The following is a 21866-nucleotide window of genomic DNA, read 5'->3' as shown; positions in this document are numbered from 1 at the left end:
AAGTTGTGTAAAAGCATATTTGATTTCCTAATAGTTTCACTTGGCCTGGTGAAAGATGAGCACCACATCGTTTGTGGATATCTAGATTTTGGCTCAATCATTGGTGGGGGGTTCATTTTCAATATTCATGTTCTTACAGAGAAATTAGAATGAAGATAAACAGAAGAAAGGTTTTACCTTCCATCTATGCTGGTATAATCAAGCATGCAAGTGAACCTATGAATATGTAGTCCATTTCATCCGAGGGGTCGGACTCTGGTAGGGCAGGCCAGCCAAGATTATATCTCAGCTCATCTGATTGGACCATATAAGGATTCAAACAGAGCTAATTTCATGCTGATCTGGTTGCCTCCAGTGAAACTATCCAAAAGGCAAGAGGCTGTAATGATTTGGAAAGGAAGGAGACAACAGATAAATGGTGAAATGAAGTTGAAGGGCCTTCTTACCTTTGAGAAGAAATATTTCAATTTAAATGTATTACTTTATCAGGATAAGGTCCTCGAGCTCGGGAGCTCTGAGATTACACCAATTAAACATCAAATATGATGAACTAACTGCAAATGAACAAATGCTGTGTGTGCCCCTGTTTAAAGGCTGGTATTCCACTATTGTTCAGAGATACCAAGTTACAACTATAATCAGTTAAATGTGCTGCATATAGAGTTAACACCAGCAATAAACACATATATGGCCCTGAAATTATTAGTTTAGTGATTGGATAAACCAGCGAGGTTAAAAGTATTTGATTCGCTATCTGTGAAGTACAATTTTCAATAATAATAATCCAAGAATGAAGTATATATATTTATATTCATGAAAAGCCATTTCTTTATTGTATGCAGACTTACATGTAAAACATTTACTTCAGAGTTCACTGTAAAAACACTGTAGCAACCCGCACATGGACAGTTTGTTGTCCAGCTCTTACCAATACTGTGTATAATAGCCATACCTTTGTTTATATATTTCTTTTATATATTTTTTGCTGTATGACTCTATGTTATCTGTGCCCTGTCCGCTGTCTAATTCCTTGTGTGTCTCGTGTGTTTTGTATCCATGTCTTTGTATAGTATGTCCAGGTTCACAGGGTAGGGAGGGGAACGGGTAAGAATGTGAGGGCTGCTGTTCCTACTGTGGTTTGTGATAACGTAAGGTCACAGCTGTGACCCAACTCTCCTGTACCTTAATAGAAAAACAATAAATCCATTGTTCACGAAAAGGAAACTGCTAACTAATTTAGCAATTCTTCATATTATTCACACATTATATAGTCCGTCTTTTTTGAGTAATCAAAAATAAAGTGATGAACCAATAATGAAAATGTTATTAAGGCCAGTTTGACATGCTCTTCCAAAGGAAAAAGGGTAAATCGACCTAAACCCATAATGTTCATATTTCAGCTAAAAGATTACCTGACTCCATCTGCGTAAACCAGGAAACATCCAGAAGACATGGCACTGGTGTGTCTCCAACCCTTCCCTCGCTCTGCACTTCGCTGCTGCTGAGCTCTGCCTGTGGGCACAACAGATTTGACACAAGAGTGCTGATGAATCTCATCAGTTTAATGTGTTTATGCTTGCTAAGCCCTAAAAGCTTATTGCTGTTCAATGGAGTGCTACAAAGTTACCTAATTTCCCCCCTGGTCGTCTCTCCACACGCAGACTCTCTCCCTGGGTCTACACTGGCAACGCAGACTCCCAACAACACGACGTACAGTGCAACCTGTGGAAGCCAGAATCCACGCTGTGTCTCAATGATTTGTGTTATCAAACGGAGAAAAGACCTTGACAGAAATACAGTGAGAAAAGATATTACTGTTTTTTTCCACCTTAAATGAAACCCATGACTGTCTCTCTCCCTCCACATTGATCCCTTTTACAGCCTTTTCACACAGTAAGTGCTTTAGTCTTATCTCCGCTGCCCCCACCTCGCCTGTCTCATATTCCAACCAATGAGGCAGGCTGCCTATATGACAGCTAACACCCAGTATTAATTAAAATGTCATGCCTCCAAATCAATATTGTAAAACAGTTCAAACACAACCCCATCGCCACTGCTGTGATAAGTGCTTCTGGGTGACAGGTGAGTCCAGGGAAAGTGATGCAGGAGAATGGTATGACGGAATTATCCGGAGAGAACATGCAACATTAAAATTTATGACCCCCCTATGTGTTACTTCATCGCTCACAATTGCAAATTATCCACACTGTCACGAAGTGTGCTGCGCTAAACTGACAGATCCATAAGTCAGCAGCAACAGGCCAGGAGGCGAGAACTCTTTAGCTTGAGACGTCTGACTGCAATGCGTTGAAAGTGACTAATGTGGGAACGAGGCTCTCAGAGGGGGATTTATCAGTGCGACTAAAATAGCTGCAATCCATCTGATCGTGTTTATGTTAACTCTGACAAAAAAGAATGTAGATTAGTACTCAACTACTTTAAGTGCACTACTGTTACACAAGGTATAACGAAAGTTTCCATGAATAAAGTCAATAAAACCGAGAACTCCTGACATTTTTTCACAATATTCCAACTATTGTGAGTGACAAATGGGTTTGATTCAAAACTTTGGCTGAGGCCACACACACTCAGGGAAAGATACCGTTCAAAAGGGATACGGATAGAATGTGACAAATTCTGTCAGAGTAAATATAGTTTAATAAATGAATTAGCTTCATAAATAATGGCTGTAATGACATTTTAGGGGACAATAAGCCTAAGCGTTGTCAGGAAATAGTTGATGTATGAGTTTCATGCCTCAGCGGTTCCTCAAAATGAATAGGCTTGGGAAGATAGCAGGGGCCTGCAACCAGCCTATTTCCTCGAATTATCTACTTGTTGTCAATTTGCACAGTGGAATTACACATGCAAATTGAACTGCCTGCACAAACACCACTTGGAGATGATAAAAACAAATTAACAAAGGCTATAGAAGGAGGATTTATTTCACTGGCTAACCCAGGTCAAGCAATACATGTATTTTACGATTGTGTGTACCCAATTTTGGTGTAATTATATCAGCAAATTATTCTTTGTAATCTTATTATTTTTTCCTCAACCTTCTCCTTACACACATAATTAACTTCTTTCACATCCTCACACACAGGAAAAACCCAAGCTTGCCTCTGTATCAGGGTAGCACAGTTCAATCTGATGTGGGCGTTCGCTCTTGTCACCTTCCTGCAGCTTAAATCCCAAGGAAGGTGAGAGGTCGACAGTTTAGTGACACAGTTTAATGTAAGTGTTTGGTAACGCGGTAGACAAATCTACATAGCCGAAGTCACAATGTTAAAATATATATAATCACCTCTTAACATCATCCCTCATATTGGGAAGGAAATTAAGTGTCCCCGGACCTCCACGTTTGCTATTAGATATCTCATTTACTTTGTACACACAGTGCTAATCTGCACTAATGAATTCTGCCACACCAAGCCAGATCGAGATGACTTAAAATTATTACCACTTGCAGAGATATGCCTTTCCTCATTTGAGGCTCAATTTGGCTGGCTCGCAAAAATAGTCTGTCACAGTAAGATACTAATAATTAGGGGTTTAAGATGATTAGTTTATCTCTGTGCTCTTACAGTCCTGCCTCTTATCCACCATGGCCAAAACTTAATAAGAGGCTCTAAGTTTTAAACAGCCAACTCCAAATTACCAAGAAATGACAGAAATAATGAACTGGAGCGCATGCCAGGGAGAGAGAGAGAGAGACAGAGAGAGAGAGAGAGAGAGAGAGAGAGAGAGAGAGAGAGAGAGAGAGAGAGAGAGAGAGACGGAGAGAGAGAGACGGAGACACAGAGAGAGGGATGGTGGGAAAGCTGAAAGACATTAATTCAAGTGTGAAATAGAACACAAAGTCTGGTAATCAATAAGGAAATGATTCAGACCTGTAATGCCAAAATTGTTTAGTATTAACAGGACTTTGTGACTCTCATTTACCTTCAGACGCTGCCGTGCCCAACTTGTCACACATGTAATTAAAGTCGCGATAATGCTGAGTGAGTGATACCAGTTAATGGTTGCATATTTTTGAGGATGAGATCGAGATTTTACATGTTCCAGATGACATTCAATATAGCATAAGCCTTATCAGCCCAGTTTAATATGCAGAGCATTTTGCAAAGCTGGACAGAGTAAATCCCTCATCCTAGGGTACAGGAAGTTCAAGGGGAGTGCAAGGTCTCCAGGTTTCATTTGTTTTACATTTGTGTCACGAGACAGGGCAGGCTATTGAATCTCAATACTTTGTTATTAACGAGAAAACATGTGTGTATCCAAAGCTGGCACCACTTGTCTGATGGACTTGTCTGATGCTGGCTCCATTCTGGGCGGCTATTTGTGAAACCTATTTATATACAGTATCTCTAAGAAAGAAATACAACCAGTGCCAGAAATTGCAATATTTGGGTAAGGACCTAGGGAAGCTTTACTCTCTCTTGCTCAAGCTGATGCACTTGCCTTTTCCTCACTAACAGCAAGCAGGCTTATATTGTTTAATCTAATAAAACTCCAGCACGTTCCCATGGGGTAGAGAGTGTTATGGCATATCTGAAGCTGGAAAAATAGAAATAGGCTACAAGAGGAAGGAAGTAGGTCTATCTGAGTACGCCCCCTTCTAGTTTTTTTTTTTATATATATATATGCATTTGTTTCTTTTAGAATTTTTGTTTTAACATTTAATTTTATTGTCATTATTATTATTACTGTCATTCTTCCTATGTTATCATCTGCATATTTTTATGAGGTGTTGTATATTTTATGTTATGTTGTGTGCGTTGTCTGTGTGTTCAGAATGTCTTTTGGTATGGCACCACCATGTCTGTAGTTTTGAAAATGTCAGTAAAAAGATTTTAAGAATAAAAAGAGTATATGGAATATTTACAACGATTAACATACTTCATTAAATATCTATATTGGTCCAAGCAACGGTCTGAAACTCTAAATAAATTGGATTTAAAATGAATTATGATTAAAAAAATGATTTACATTAAAAGCAGAGGAGTAAAGGTGCAAACTGAAGAATATATTATTCATTGAATTGAAACCTTAAGTGATTACTCAATTATCAAAATTGGGTCAATAACTTATGAGTGATTATCAATCCATGGATCAATTAATTGGACAGTCATTCCAGGACTGTCCAATTAATTTAGCGTAGTTTAGACTGTAGTTTTATTAAGGGACACTTAAATAAGTAAGCTACCAAAAATATAAAGAGAATGTACTGTTCTGTGATTATCTAGGACTTGCAGACAGTTGCAGACAGCCCTGTACAGCACAACACCGCTGGTTTACCTAAAACACTGTCCCTCTCTCACACAGTGTTCAGCCAATCTAAACCTATTGACCTTTAATATGTACATTGGTGTTACAGGTCTCAGTCGACATTCACATGGCAGACCAAATACAGGCCATAATTTATGTAGATTGTTGGGCTTTGCAATAAGATGCAACCGAATGAAAGCCTGATGTGAATGAGTGTGAAAGAGCAATTTAAGGGTAGATGTTCCTGTGCCAGTGCCAGCGGCTATACAAGATTTGCATGCTAATCATTCTGATAATAATGTAATGCCCACAGCACTTTGAGCAAATTGCGAATCATTGGTCATAGAGGGAAGCTTATCTCGCCTCAAATTCAGGCTAACATTTGAATGAATCCTGGTCATTCTGGGACCTGTCAGTTGCCTGGCTCACCTCAATTAGAAATGCTCTTCACTGGACTTCACGGCCGAGACGAGCCACCACTGCTGCGGCTCTTTAAATAGTTTATATTCTCAGGTAGAACTCTAAACACGAGCGGAGGGTTAACACGAGAGAGGCGCAGTGTTAGCTAAAAAAAAAAGTCAAACTACACTTACCCTTTACAAGTTCCTCTTACCATGAACAGCCAATCAGAACTTTGGTCTCGTCCAAGGTTGTATTTGTAACCCCAGTTGTGATTGGATGGTGTGTTCAACGTGCTCGTGCTCAGCCTATCGGTGCGTTCGTTGTGAGACGCGTCACTGTGTTTACCCGGAAATGAGAGCGAGCAACAACTGCTGACAAATAACCGATTTCTATCCGCGTTTTTTAGTTTATTAAAATGATAAATTCACCTTTAATTTGACTGTAAACTGCTGAGTCAGAATGTACAGCGGACTTTTGCCAAAAGGTTGGACGGAGGACGACCTCAGTGACGAGGAGCAGGAGGAAGCTGTGGAAGAGAAGAGGACGATGGAGGAGAAGTGTGAGAGCTCAGTGATGGAGGACGCACCAGTGACTCACACTGTCACTGGGTCCCCGACATGCAGTTTGCCTGGTGTGTCCCAGGAAATGTGGCAAGTACGTCGTTGTGTTGTGTAGCGAGCTACTGTGAGCTTAGCCTCCAGAGATACAAGCTAGCTGTGGTGTTGTGGTAAATGAGGGATAACACATTATTCACTTAACTAGTTCTGTTGAATCCCCAGCCCTGCATACCAAAATGTAAAATATGTATATGTGTGTGTGTGTATCATGACAATACATGTCCCTCAGAAGTAGATCATCTGGGGTTGTGGTGCATTGTGGATTCAGGTTGTGCGTCTCTGTTAAAGAAATTTCAGGACCTACGGAAGAAGAGTGATGAAATCAAGACAATGAAGGTTCAGAGAAAACGAAAAAGACGACGACACAATAAAGGTGTCAGTGACCATACAATTAATTTTCTGTGTCAATGACTGCCACTGTTATTATGTATTCTGTTCTTATGTATGACAAGAGACTCAGCCTAACCTATATTAGAGCTTTAGGCCACCATTACAGCATATAATATAAAGACCTTTTAGCTGATGTTGATTTGTATGAAACCATCCTAACAACCTTGAACTGTGTTTCTTGGCTCCTTCAGCGGGAACAGAAAGTGCAGAGCCGACAGAGACAAGGTACAAACATGATACAGTGTCAACTCTGGGAAGTGAATACAACAAAATAGCTGGCTATAAATAAGCAAGTAATGTTTAAGACAAAAGATTGAAAACACTAAACACTGTTTGGCAAGTGTTGGACCTTCACAACACATTGAGGACACAAAAAGCATCACATTCTTCAAATGTGTTTACATATCCTACTACAGTATTTCACATCATTAAAATAATTCAAATAAAACATACAGGTGATTACAGTAATATACCAGTCTGCAAGTCTTAGTGTCCAGTGGCTGCTTGATCTAGTCTAGTCTCGTCTAGTGTAGCATAGTATTGCATAGTACAAGACTAAACTAGTCTGGTCTATAGCATAGTATAGTATAGTACTGATATGCTTTTGTAAATGGTTGTTTATAATGTGGAGCAAATGTGTTTTGTCGTAAAGATGCAAAAGCTATTTATCTTTAGTGATTATTTGTGAAATCATCATCATCATCATCAGTATCAACTAGTGTAAAATCAAATTGTATACACACTGAAGACATGGCTTAAGCAAACCAAACATGCGATCATGTGTAGTTATTCCACTTAATCCACTGTGGCTTTGTATTGTATTTGCATTGTATTGTTTGAGTTTTATAATGTATTTTAATCATGGGTTATTCGCTTGTTTTTATTGGTTGTATTGTATAAGCACATCCAGATCTCATTTCAGCGTAGAAGATAGATAGTATAGTATATAGATAGATAGAAGCAGTGAATGTCTTATCTCAATACTGGTTTACATGTAATGAACATAAAAGCACCTTCTCCCTGTCAGCAGAGTGTGTCAGGAGCAACGGGAGCAGCACTGGGATGGGCTTAAGCAGTATTTTGGTGTAAATGATCGATTTGATCCCCCTGCATGTTCCAACCCCCCTCCGAAGGTAATAAAGACTCCTCGCCTTCCAACTTATCTGCAAAAGGTTTTACTACTGCGTCTGTCGTAGCTGTTAGCATCAACTTCACATCTTTTATGTTTCTGTGCCACAGTACGCTCTCATTGTTTTACTTGACATGACATATGGATTAGAAGAATCCTTGTGGTAACTCAGCCTGACACTGAGACGAATAATAAGGATTATGTTTGGCTACATTTAGTGATAAGATTAGGATAAATCTCCTTTCTTGTAGAGTTGTGATTAACGTGAGATGTAGGTTATTCTCTGCAAGAAAAAAATGAAACTCTAAAATAGCGTTCTGGCACCTGACACAGCCTCTGTGACTGCAGCTGGAGCATTTAAATTAATGGTTGGATGATAGATGGTCAGGCGCTAGAAGTTCTGTAGCATTCATAATTAAAAATAAAATGAAGCATAAGGATTCTTCCATTCACATGCATTTCTGCATTTGAAGATGATTGAACATTTTATTCAAAGGCATCTAAATTGCTAACGAGGCAAAATATTTGCAGGCTTGATAAACATTATAGCTGACCCAGTGAATGGGAACTGTTCTCATTTCAATTTGAAATCCTTTAAATGATTATTTTGGAGTATTTTGTGCTTAATTTATCAGAGCAGCATAAAATTGAGTTTTTGCTGATTTGTGAGCCTCATTCTGAATAGGGCAACTATGAAAGGATAAAAAGAAACGATGAACAAGCTGAATGAAACAGAACTTGTCACATCAACACAATGACAGATCCCTTCATCCCTCAAATGCAGTTCCTTGTAATTAATATGTCTTTTTTTATTATTTCTGCCAAGTCTTTCACACAGTCATTTGAGGAAAAAAAAACTGTTAAAGCAGTCAGATGTAATTAATTCATCTGCTAACAGTGATTCTTCAGTGACCTCAAAACACATTTAATGATACACTGGATGATGGTCTGTCAATTAGAGTTTTGTTTATGATTTACAGTGAGTGATAATTGGGATCACTAGAAGCATCAGTGTCAGTATGAATGAAAATACTATATTAAGCTAAATGAAGATTAAACAACCAATTTTTGTTTGACTAATTCAGAGTTTTTAAGCCTGATGGTACTCTCCTTGTACTTTTACTGTGGAGTTAAGGTCCTCAAACAATACATGAGAGCAGACACATTAATAATTACAGCCTCTTACCAGGGTATTTTTTAACATGATGAAGTTTTGGGGGGCTGTAGAAATCTGGTGCCCGGCTCCCTCAGATAGGCTCAGAACTGCCTTGCCATCAGTAACCGGGGGCTTCTCTGCCCACCCCCTCCTCAGCAGCGGCCTGTAATGGAAATGTGTAATTAAAGAGTCACATTTATGTTTGGTAATCTCCTGTAGCATTTCTAAGATTTCCCCACTAATATCCAATCAAAAAGGTTTTCATTTGTGAAGGGAAATCTACATATTTGTAGTAATGGCAATCATATTAAAAATAAGGCCCTGGGGACTTTTAAAGTTACTCTTTGATTTTTTTTCTCTCTCTGCCTCTCTCTACCCTTATTTCGAAAAAAGAGCCTGATTTTTTTTTCTCTCCCCCCTCTTCTGCAGTCCGGCCTAGAAAAGAGCATAGAGAAGGCCATAGCTGAAGGGGACATTGCAAAAGCAGAGGAGATGAGCGACAGACTCGCCACTCGAGAGGTACGTTGTGCTGATAAGAGATCTTTGGGGTGCTCCCGCTGTGACAAATCAGACTAATGGATCCATGGCCATTTCTGCGGCAAAGACATAGAGGAACAAAAACACACGCAGACACCCACCATTCAGTCCTGCAGCCTTTTTCCATTGAGTTAATGGAAAGCCCTCCCCTTAGTTTTGAAGTGCTGCAGCGTCTAAAGGACTTTTGGCTCTGCTTTTTAATGAAGGGTACATTGCTTTCAAGCCAACTGTTAAATCATTCTCCAGGTAAGAGTTTCATACCTTTGAAGTGTACATGTCCCTAAATGCGGTGCCTGAAGTTTTGTAACTAACCGCCTTGGCAGTGGTTGGAAACTAATTTAGCATAAAATGTAGCCCACACACACATATAATTGTGGTTAAAAAGACATACAACTGCAGTGTTACTTCTCCACTGGGGGTTTTGCCGTACTTTGAGCATCAAAGTTTAACTTCTTTGTTTCATGATGCATGTTGCTTACAGCATTCCATAAGCTTTTTCATTTAATGATAGTCATAACACAAACATGGAACATACTGTGGGCTCAGATTTCTTTGTTGGTTGTGGATTGCAACAGAGTTGCAAAGAAGACTCAAGAAATATTATTCCTTATATGAATTGGCATTTCAATATTTTTAATGATATTCTCTGTGTTCCACAATGTAGAAACATGGTAGTCTTCAATAAATGTATCATGTTTGTTAATGAAATATGAAATTTGTCAAACTACTGCCTGTAGCCAGTTAGCTTAGCTTTGCACAAAGACTGCAAATATGGGAATCAGCTACCATAGAACTGTAGGAACGTAACACAATCTGCATACCAGCTACTCTACAAGTCACCAAGTAACGTATTTTATTAATTTAGCGGTACAGAAAGTGTACATAGGTGTAAAAGCAAAATGGTGTTTTACATAGGGTTATTTGGTAGACAATATTTTGGTGGGGACCAGTAACGTTTTGTCATTTCTGCTGGTTAGATATTTCTGAAACAGCTTTTGCCTTTTTGCAAAATGCTCCAAATATGTCACATATCATCTTCTGTCTGAAACAACAGGAAACTAATAATACAGGAAGATAATATGAATTTCAGATTACATTCATCAACTAAAAAGATGGTCCACCCATTATGCATCCATTTTCATCAAACATTTTTCTTGAGGACCTCACCTGCTTGAACAAATAAATCGGCTCTAAAAACCTGGTTCTGTGTTTAACACTGAAAGAAATCAGTTGTAATGTTCATTGAATTGGCATTACATGTGTGGCTCTGTTATCTCCAGTGTGTAATAGACATGACTGTGCACCATCCCTTCGTATTCCCGTCGTACCTGCGAGCAGAGTGGTCAAATTTGGGAGAGTTAAATGAAAGCTCTTGTGAGTGGCACCTGCACCGTACTCTGAGAAAGCCTCTTAGAGCGCTGGTGGATTGGTTTTAGCCTGAGCCGAGGTTCCCCCCTCTGTGGCACCCGCCTCTCGTCTTGCCAGAACCTTGATGGGACGTGACAGCAGTCTGGCAGCCACAAGTCATTGTTTAGCTGTGATAACTTCATTTCACAAAGAGTAGTGAATTGACCATTTTGAAATCCCTGAAACCTAGGTGACGTTAAGTTGTACACCATTAACTTTCAAATACAAAGAATAGCAGCTCTGAATATTTGGAGGATATAAGGTGGCGGATAAAAGCCAAAAAGTTTGAAGGATTTGGATTCAGTAAGGATTATGGTATGGTCTTTTTTGATGCCGCCTGTAATGCAGATAGCAGGAGGCATTTAGCATTAAGACCAACGTGTTTGTTTACAACACTCCTGTTCACTTTTGACAGGAGCTCTGTGACAAACATTTAGAGGATCAATAATCCCCGCTGTGGCCAGAATCAATTTCAAGGTTATAATTGAGTGGCTCATTTGGTACGGAATGGCTTAGATGTTTAATTTGTTTACGGTCATAACACCAAGACATGATTGTGGCAGGCTTTTCACTGGAAGAATGGGAACAGGTTTTCTTTGCAAAAAAATGCAAAAGCATTCCGACAGCTGTGAAGAACTAAAGAGGCCTGTTTGTCCCTCTAGGCATTGTTTTGTAAAGAAAACGCTAGGATATGTTGGATGACAATGTTTTCATCCACAATCTAGCGGTTTCCCACTTATCTCCTCAAAGCAAAGAGAAATGGAAGGAAGATGGAGTGCTTGCTGTCAGAATTATCCTTTCTATAAAACCAAACTGTTTGTTTCTGCTGTTTTGAGCTCCCTCAAATCAATTAATGATTTCCATTTGCTCTACTTTCTTCTTTTTAATCACAACATTAAAGCAATTTGGTAAAAACCTGTCTTGAAGGCTTCTTATAAAGAGATACATGCTCTTTCATCTGTCAAACTTCTGAGACGCGCTGCTTGGATATTGCAGGTTGAGGTTTTTTATTCTCATTACAGTTTTTAAACATTTCCCAGGGCTATAAGTCTTTTGTTTTAGATGAATTCATGAAGACAGCCACTGTTGTTTTTGAGTGAAAGTACTGAACCAGATAGAAAGAAGAATAAATCACATCCCCTTTTAGGAAACAAAATATTATCAATGTCTACATTGCTTAGACAAAGCTCCCTAATGTGTTCTTTTAAATTATGCAGATAGGGTTTCTTTTCTCATAAAGATGTCTGTTGATCCTCCTGAGCACGTCTAGATTTCTTACAAGTCTTAGAAGACACAAAATCCTGTAAAAAGCTTCTTGCAACATCGTCGGCCTATAGTTTAGAGAAACCGTGGTCCAGTTAAGAAGACTGGGTCTCCATACTTTGATTAGCGTGCGCTTATTTTTACAGTGCCGCAAGTTGCAAAACATTAAGTTCAGTGACACACACTGTTTAAAGGTTTCTGTCAGGATGCTCTATGCTCAGACACCTGTAAATGTCCGGGCGTTGGCCATTGACACATTTAGAGTGCACATTGACACTATACACATCCCTGTAAATTGTAATGTACAAACAATTTAATATTAAGAATAACCTAAATAGATTATTTCATTGGAATTAAAAAATTGAACATCATCCTATATTGCACAATTATTGAGTAGACCGGTTTTTATCACAGCCACACACAATTTCTTGCAACTAACATTGAAAAACCTTTTATATTATTTATATAAGACTCTTTTTCAACCATATAATTATCAGAAAATGTGGATCAAGGAAACCACCTAAGACAATGATTAAGATGTGTCCTTCTATCGTTCCTTCATTGGAGCTGGAATAAACAAATTTGGTTCATCAAGTTTGTTGTTTGAGGCTAATACAGAAGTTAAAGTTCCACCCATGTAGTAAAATCTGCTTTGAACTGACAAAGACACATTCTCAACACATATACTTATACTTACTTATACATATAGTAGGAAAAGCCAGGGCCCTAAGATTGAGCCCAGTGGAACTCCAACTCTTACACTTCTGAATCTGATATGGAACTATTAATAGCTATATACTGTCACTTTCAGTCACTTAGGTATCTTTTAAACCAGCCACTAGATTATCATACCCATTTGCCCCAAATTCAATGCATCAGATAAAATATCAAAATTCATTTGAAGGTCGATTACAAACACAGGAATCTATGAAACAGATTGGTATTGCTACAAAAATCTTCCTACCCATATAATGATCGCTTGCATGACCTTTTGATACAGAACTTTTATAAAGGTCTTCATTCAGTATTGTAGAATAATGCAGAATGATAAAAATCCACTCAGCAAGGCAAAAGCTGCTTTGTGTACTTTACTATATAGTGCTTTCTTTGTCACACTAATCCACCGTCCACAATAAATAATTACTCTTGTGCTCTTTTCTCTTTATAAAACAGAGCCACTGAGGTCTTTTGACAATAGGCAGGAGCTGTACTTCATATAGTGTAAGTGGGTATATTTCACCACAAAAGACCGTCACACCATGTTAGAGCTTACAGTTTCCCCATAGCACTCATCACAGCTATTAGAGCGGCATTACCACTTCAAAACAGAAACTCTTTATAGTCTTTCACAATAGTGGGTGTCAAGTCCATCTCATGACTTCCAGGAGCTTAAGAATTTGAAACATTAGAAGTAGTTGTATGACTGCTGGCCTCACCTGAACCACATGGTAATGGCACCACGCACAAAGAAGCATAAGCTATATGATGTAGGAAGCAATTTTGACAGGGCAAAAGAGCCAGGTACCGTAGAGGATCAGTGTATTTAAGATATACCTTATGTTGAACTATCACTGTCCTATCTAGTTAAAGCAATGTTTGCCAGACTGTCATCACTGCAAAGTGTCAACCATGCTAAAGCAGACTGAAGTCAGCTGACACCAGTTATTCACATTACTATTTGATAAAATGTTTAAAGGTGAAGTGGCTACATTTACATCCTTAAAAGGAGTAGATATTATCCAGTTAATACATTATTATTATTATTATTAATAATTGATTACACTGGAACAGTTTTTCCACCTTGTCTTATGATGTCATTGCCATCCCATAATGCAGTGCAGATGAGAGTTTGAATACACAGTAAAAACAAATATAGTCAGATTTCTAAATGAGTAGAAGCTTATTCTGACCCAGTTATTACGTTTACATACAACCAGGTTATTTGAGTAACTGACTTAAGGACACTATTCTTTGTGTGTGTATATATAGTGATGCATTTAAGGGCAATAAAATTAACATAGTCTGTGGCTATTATGCATCGATTCTTGGACCTAAAACCCTGTGAAAATGCCAATTTGAAGCAAACACATGCTCTTGTGTATGTTAGATATGTTTAGATGCATGGTGAATTCGTTATTATGCGATTTTGAAGGAACATATTTTGCACAAATGTCATTAGCACCTACTTATAATTATGTTTCACTGAATGAAATCACGAATATGTTAATAGAATAGTATGTTACAGTATATATATATATATATATATATATTTCTATTTTCATGTCCTGCATACTATTATTTGATACTCTCTGACCCATCAAAGTTGATGTTACCCCAATCTTGTGTCGTGGCTTCCTGTTCTCTGGATGGCCTTTGGGTGGTGCACCTCTCTTTAGACTCCGTCATGGACATGATTAACCTCATCATTATAAATAGTTTAAATTGTGGGGCCTTCTAATAGTTAGATCACTTAATATGCAATAATTAACCATATGAATATGTATTAACTGGAGCCATTTATGGTTCAGCGTTTGAACATACGGACGGTTATAATTTCCCTCATTATATTCCGGATCGTATTTCAATAGAAGCAGCAGCTGAAAGGAAAAGCCCCACTGTCCTTGAAATCTACCCTTTGGAAAGCCTCGCTAAAACGCTGTGAAACAAAGGTGGCGCAGCATTTTGTCAGAGGAGACATGGTGGCTTAGTTAAAACAAAGAGCTGAACTAAGAGTGTTTCATGATATTTATGTTATTTAACACCTTTTTTCTTCTCATCACCTTCTCCCCGCCGTGCCCCGTGTTTGTAATCAGCAAATTCATGAGGCGCGCTTTTGTGAAACGTGGGCGTTATCAGATTCTGACTTTCTCCCACCCCACATCAGAGGAGTCTCACTCTCTCTCTTCCAGCAAGCCCAGGCCACCTCGCAGAGTTTAGGGAAACTCTCCTCTTTGTTCATTTTTCCTTCAGCATAAGCAATTTATCACTGAATGAACTTTTATTGTATCTCCGGATGACTCACATTAAATTTTCGCCCATTAATTTTGAAATGGATTTTGAAATGGGTACTAAGCTTTTATCAAATGCCTGGGAATCTCATTTGGATTATTGTATTTCATTAATTACTTGATAGACAAAGCATACTTTTCAATGTAGATTTGTGTGCTGTTTAATTAATTAGCATGTTTTCTCTTTTAATTAAAGCCATTTTTTTTAAATTAAAGCCCACAGCAAAACACATATATAATTTGTTTGTAATTAGGCCTTAATTGGTGGTAGTGGAAGCTTAGCACCATCAGTTTCTTTTTTTCGTGATTGCCATTTTATTGCAGTCAGTCATTAATTAAACTGTTTTTTCTAATTAGCTTATAAAACTGTTGATGGCATATTATTGTAAGTGTGAGTTCAAAGCTTGCTAATAAGCCTACCCTACTCAGAAGAGGCGAGATAATGGAATGTGCACAAAGCAGGCCAACTTTCAGAGATTTTTTTTTGTCTACTCCCTGAAGATGACATGTCATGTGTATCTAGCATCAGATTACTGGAAGAGAAAATTGTGACATGGCTGTTCAGCTGTGGCTTCCCCGGAGTGACTTTCTTTTTAGCGTGCCATGTAATTCTGTTTGTCAAAGTGCAGGCAAGATTACAAAAAGCTCTTATGAGGCTGCCCCATGAAGGACTGATAAACTTTGGTTTTGAACAGTGTGAGAATATACCACTGTACTAACCCATACAATAAGAATCTATTATATATTGCGTCTGTTTATTCCTTTGAAAGACAAATTGAACAGTGATTTTCATGTGTTTAATAGTGAAGCAGTCATCATTGAACTAATTCAGAGAGATATATTATATATTTAAGTCCCAAACAGCAATTAATCTAGTTTAAAGCTTTTTTTAAAAAGCTCAGGTACTGTGCATAAATACAACTTTCAGGCACTTTACTTAACTACTTCTATTCAATAGCACCTTATACATCAATTACAATAGTCACAGTAGGATAGCCTGCTCGGATCACAACACATTACTCACACATAAGATTCATCATAATTTGTAACCAATCCCATTACAGATTCTATAACAGAATATTAACATTACTGTATTTCTGAAGTATAATTTATATAAATTAAACATAGGATGAGTTAATAAAATGTGATACATTGGTATGTACACTATTAAACCAACCGCCACTATAAAATACATAAGATTGTATGATCACTCAAAACAAACAGAAACTAACATGAAGATTGATAATCAATTTACTGTTTATTGCAAAATTGCCAAACAATTTATGGTTCCAGCTTAAATGTTGTAATTTCCTGCTTTTTATTGTCTCAGTAAAGTGAATAATGTTTGGGTGTAGGGACGATTGGTTGCACAAAACAAGCTTTTTAAAGACTCAATTTGGGCTTTTTTCTTCAAGAAACAAATCCCCATATCTATTTACTAGTTCCTGCTTCTCAATAGTAGGTCTGCTTTTCTTTTGTCGCCTTTCATACTAACTTAAATATTTGAACTGTTGTACTCTTTGTCTCTACTCTATTACTTTTACTTCAGAGATTTCAAAACAGACCAACTGAATGAAACTTTGTATTTCTTCCTTTTTAATGCGATCCGGGTGGTATTGATTGACCTCTTGATCTTTTGGCCCTCCCTGTGTTGCTGAAACTCATTTTCCTTCCCCCCTCTGCCTCAGTTCTCAGAAATTATGCTGAAATAACACACGAGCTGCCTAATCTGATATTCATTCCTTTCTTATATAGCCCTGCTTTCCAAAGTTGACTAAGGCCACATTATTTAGGCATTAAGGTAGTGTGATAAGAGAATTAGGCTGGTCATTAATCGTTTACACGTCAAATGCAGCAGAGCAGCTTGGGGAGGTGATTTAGCGAGGCAAAGCCATATAGCCCTTGTTAATCCACCTCTCACACGTTTTAATTGGAAGAGGCTTCCTGGATTGGAAATTTATGAATGGGTTTAAGGCCATTTCTTCCTTGAAGCCATCATTTATTTCATATTGTTAATAAGAGCTTTAACACTTTATCCACATGGAAACGCATTTTTCTCATCTTTCATTCAGCTATTGTCTTTTTCCACTTGCTGTTTAATTGCCACAGTCTTTTTTTTTTTTTCAAACCCTGGGCTGCTCAGACTTCTAAATACTGCTTTCGTTCTTCTTCCATTCATCAAACACCTCCAAAATGATGCAAGAGAACAGACACAGGCATGAAACTGTTATTAAGATAGACTAGGTTTATCTTGTATATGTCTTACACAGCAGCAATGCTCTTATTATGTATTTTTGTATTGAGGCCCCGTGTTTGGGTCCCCATTTGAATCTCCATGACGACCCAAACATGAATGAACAGAAAACGGTACTATTGACTTAACCCTCCTAGTGGCCTTAAGCTGCTGCTGCTGCTGCTGCTGCTGCAGTGCCAACATTGTGCACGATGAATGTTTTTTGCCTTCAAATCTTCTAAAGGTCAGAGTATTAATCCTCTGAATAAACCCAGTTTTTAACAGAGCTGTGCACAGGCCACACAAGAGAGAGGCACAGAAACATGCCCGTGATGGACACTTAATTGTACATTAGTATGTGGTGGAGTGGGAAGAATTGCCTTTTAGCAGCCACATAAACAAAGAACGCAGGAGGTTCCCTGTCTCCTGCCTTTATTTCAGCTTTGTAGTCTCATTCTTATTTTTCGCCAGCCTCCGATGTGAAAGGATTTGGCACTATGATGCACGCAAGGGGAGGGGGAAAAAATCCTGAAAAGTGGATCAAAAAAGTAAATGAAAAATAATGTCATATTACTGAAAATATGAGAGGCTAATTTGTGCCGACTTTTTGCTAATTTTGTTCTCGCCACAGAAAGAGGAGCCGTCACCTGCTCAGCGCCATAGCGCTGACAGTGCCAGTGATCCATGAAATAAGCTGCCGCTGGCTTTGTTCAGATAAGAATGAACAAATCTGCACAATGTACTGCTCTCGGAATCTCATTTTCATACTTGCATGCAGGCTAAAAGAAATAAGCTGTTTGCAGGCTTGATTAATCAGACATTTGAGGGGTTTTTTTGTCTCTTTGATCTGTTCTGTCTCCTAGGTAACTTGGTTGACATTAATGTTGAGCCCCACCAAAGACCATCAGGGATTGAAGACTACACTGATTTTTAAAAAAGGAAAAAAATTAAAGACATTAATGTTTTTAAATATAGTAAATGCTATAGAAAAAATGATAGCTCTCTGTGTGTAAATCTCTAAATGAAACCACTTAGCATCAGACAGTTTCATGTGATTTCCTCCCAGAATAAGCTAATGTGGTTTTTTTTCCACAAACACAGAAAGCAGGAGCTGTTCTCGGATTCATCAACAATTGAATGAACGCCTGGTTTATAATCTCAGCGAGCATTGGAGCCACTCTAAAACATTTAGCACCTACACCCCTCCAACACGGAGCAGGGAACACCCTGGTGTGGTTTTATCTGCTCGCAAATCTCCTGCAAATGTAAGAGCAATCGTCTGCTATAACTCTCTTCAAGAGGAGAAAATGTGATTTGAGGAATTTAAAACCTATAAAATGGCAAAGAACTGGAGAACTGTCATAGTATGAATGCTCCAGGTTATGCAGACGCTTTCACAAATCTTCCAGAGACTGTATAGATGAATGCCTTGAGGGCCCTGCCGGAGCCCAGCACTTGCAGCCAGCCGGAGCCCTTATCTTAAATCCAAGCAAAGTACCATTAATCTTTTTGAAAGACCTTTATGGCTTTTAATGTATCCCAAATTAGAACATTTTACACCCTTGGTTCCTGAAATATGGTGATAAAAAGCCTTTAGAGTTTAATTTTTCCTGCCTGCTCGCTCTGACCTGCTTAATCCCAGCATGCATTAGGAGATATTTTAGTTTCAGTCTTTCTAATAAAGTTTATCCCACTTAATTATAATTGAAACATTTTTTTCCAGCAGGTCTTTTTTTTTTTCAAGTGGCGCAGTGGTGGCACATTTCTTCATTACCTTAAGACTTCCTCTCCCCCCTGATTGTACTCTGAATATTACAGAGAATTACCCAAAGGTTTGGTGAAATTGTTCCAAGTTGTTTATCAAAGTTTGCCTTTGCTTGAATAATAAACCTATCTCAGGAGTGACAGAGGAGGCAGGATTTTTCCCTTTGTTTCCCGTGCTTCTGTGTGACTGGGGTTATTGGGATTATTCTGCTTCACAATACGCACATGTCTTCCCTGGGATTTGAATGTTTGCCTCTTGCAGTCACGGTCATTCTCTTCACTTCTGATTTCAGGGACTGCCTGCAGTACTCCCTCAAACACTTTCACACTGGTGATGGGTGAAAAATGCCTTTGCTACCATTTTTGAGATGGAGGAGGTGGGAGGGGAAAAATAAGCGACAAAATGCTGAACATTGTTTCTCCCCGTTTATTTATTCGGCTATTTCATTTGCACATTAAACAAAAAAAAAGAAGCAATCAAAGAGAAACAATGTGCAGGAGACACTATGAGCCAGGAGCTGAAAAATATGAGTTCCTCTGAAAGACCTCAAACAAAAGGCAAAATAGATTAGAGCGATATTAACAAAACAACGCTGTTGTAATTTATAGAGCTATGGGGAAATTCACCCCCACATTAAACACACATATATTCACAACTTACATTATTGAGCGCTGCTGTGTATGTAGCTACTGTAACTTGTTTATTATTATTGGCTATAATACTATAAAGATATTTCCTATATTTTTGCTGTAGCATATTTTAGGGTTGGATTTTTTTAAATAAAACACAAAGCACTGGATCAAAGTCTTCTTCACCCATTAATATGCCAAATATTTCATTGTTTGAACGCTAAAATGTTAGAAAGCAGTGAAAATACCCAACATGTTTTTTTCCGGAGCCCAAATAACAACAGTCCAAAACCCAACGACAAAAACAGTAAATATTTACATTAAATAATTGATTTATTTTTCACACTTTTCCTTGGTAAGGGTCTTATTTCAACAATTTTCTTCTGATTCACGAATCGGTTAATTGACGAATTGTTCCGGTTTAATGTCTGTTTCAGAAAAACAAAACTTTATATTGACAATAGATTAATTTTAAAGTATTCATCACCTGTATATTATAAAAGATATACTAATCATAAAATAAAACCCTTAATGCATTGAAGGTATAAGTTCATATGTTCCTTACACATGTAAAAATGCTCTTTCAAACCCTTGTTCTTTGTTTTACTACTTTACTATTTTTGTGCAGCTGCTTCATCTTGTTGTCTCATGCAAGTTTTAACTTGTTACTTTTGGGTCATATGATGCATATTTCTCTGCTGTGGGAGAGTTCATCTCTGTGTGTGACACTGTATGTCACCGGATCACCACTCCTAATGCCTGATGTAAAATAGTATTAGACTAGTATGGTAACATTTCTGTGTGGTTCAGCTCAGTAACAGCTGCACTGTGGTTTGGAGGCAGCACCGGCTGCAGAGACACTGACGAGAAACCACCCTGATACATCAGTTTGAACGCTTTAGCTTTGCCACAGACTGATTTCCATTCCCTAATGGGTCTCTCCTCTGTCTGCCTCCCTATAGCTGGCTGTGAAAATCGCTCAAGCCGCTGATTGCCGTGACTTTGTGGAACACAAACAGGAAGAGGAAGCTTTGAAAGCAGCGCAGAAGAGAAAGAAGGATATAGTCTGGGGGTACGACGTTTCGCTGTGTCCTGATGTTTACGTTTGCCATCATATCTGCCTCTCTTGGTTCAAGTACTGCCTGCATTAGCTGCTCATTGATTTTGTCATGCACAGATTGAAACTGACGTAACGTATTCATTCAGTAATTTCCATGTTTCTATTTTTCTGTGTTGCAGGTTTGAGGCGAAACAACGATGGGAAAGCAAAAGCAACATGGGCTTCATGTGACAAACAGCAGAAACAGTCTACAGTCTTTTTGTTTTAGATAATTTGATAAAAGTGGTGTTTTTTATTGAAAGACCGATCATGTTTCTTTGTATATTTTGAAGACTTCACAGTAGCACAGTGTGAGGGGGCAGAAGTCACACATTGGCTGAGAAAAAAACCAATCCACATAGTATGAGAGAGAGAGAGAGAGAGAGAAAATTATAGAGCATTCAAATTAATTCCTAAGGCGCCCATTGGTGTCTGCATTGTGTTATTTTTCATTACATTTCAGTGATTTGAGCGTTCTGGCCTTTTTTTTTTTCTCCCCCCTTCAAATTAAATCTGGTGTACATTACTGGATGATGCGTTTATTTATTGCTGTAAAGTGGGTTAATCATGAAGGCGCTCCTTTCTTCTTCTGAGGAAGAGAAAAGGAAGATTAAGGCCCTAATGCAATGTACAGGATAATGTGCGATAGGATTTGGGAGTAGAAAATGAAATTTGGCTGCTGTAAACTGCTGTGAGCGGTCGTAAACTAGAAGTTGAGCTAACAATCGAGCGAGGAGGAGGGGGAGGCTTTTCTGTTGGCCCTCACCCATGCTGGGAGACGTTGCTATTGTTTCTCTGCCCGAACAAGAGGCGGGTGCTGTTTCTCGAAGCCTACACTGCGCGTTGAGCTCTCCAGCATCTGTAAACTCCTCTAAACCCGTCGTTCGTCTCGCTCTCACTTTGATCTTTTTCTGATCTGCGCGCGCTTGCCTCCGCAGCTACTCGAGACTTCAGAAAATG

At 38.4% G+C, this 21866-nt stretch overlaps 1 protein-coding gene and 1 long non-coding RNA gene across 5 annotated transcripts; one reads left to right on the top strand and one right to left on the bottom strand.

Annotated features, from left to right (window-relative positions):
• Window positions 1–900: 900 nt before the first annotated feature.
• Window positions 901–5827, bottom strand: LOC118118582. The gene is made up of 4 exons (XR_004697976.1): window positions 5701–5827; window positions 1628–1722; window positions 1413–1512; window positions 901–1182 (listed from the first exon to the last, which is right to left on the bottom strand). It is a non-coding gene; the product is annotated as an uncharacterized LOC118118582 (long non-coding RNA).
• A 157-nt stretch (window positions 5828–5984) lies between these two features.
• Window positions 5985–21432, top strand: fam204a (family with sequence similarity 204 member A). Of its 4 annotated transcripts, none has more exons than XM_035173309.2 (7): window positions 5985–6327; window positions 6588–6663; window positions 6872–6905; window positions 7708–7813; window positions 9395–9484; window positions 20770–20879; window positions 21047–21432. In XM_035173309.2, exons 1-7 carry the CDS (start codon window positions 6133–6135, stop codon window positions 21096–21098), a joined length of 663 nt encoding a protein of 220 aa, XP_035029200.2. In that variant the 5' UTR covers window positions 5985–6132; the 3' UTR covers window positions 21099–21432. The 4 variants fall into 4 exon arrangements, with proteins under 4 accessions (XP_035029200.2, XP_035029201.2, XP_035029198.2 ...); XM_035173310.2 differs by having other exon boundaries at window positions 5986–6327; window positions 7711–7813; XM_035173307.2 differs by having other exon boundaries at window positions 5987–6327; window positions 6579–6663.
• Window positions 21433–21866: the final 434 nt, after the last annotated feature.

The sequence above is a fragment of the Hippoglossus stenolepis genome, chromosome 12 (assembly GCF_022539355.2).
Source record: "Hippoglossus stenolepis isolate QCI-W04-F060 chromosome 12, HSTE1.2, whole genome shotgun sequence".
Taxonomy (NCBI): Eukaryota; Metazoa; Chordata; class Actinopteri; order Pleuronectiformes; family Pleuronectidae; genus Hippoglossus; species Hippoglossus stenolepis.
This window is presented reverse-complemented; position numbering and strand designations above follow the sequence as displayed.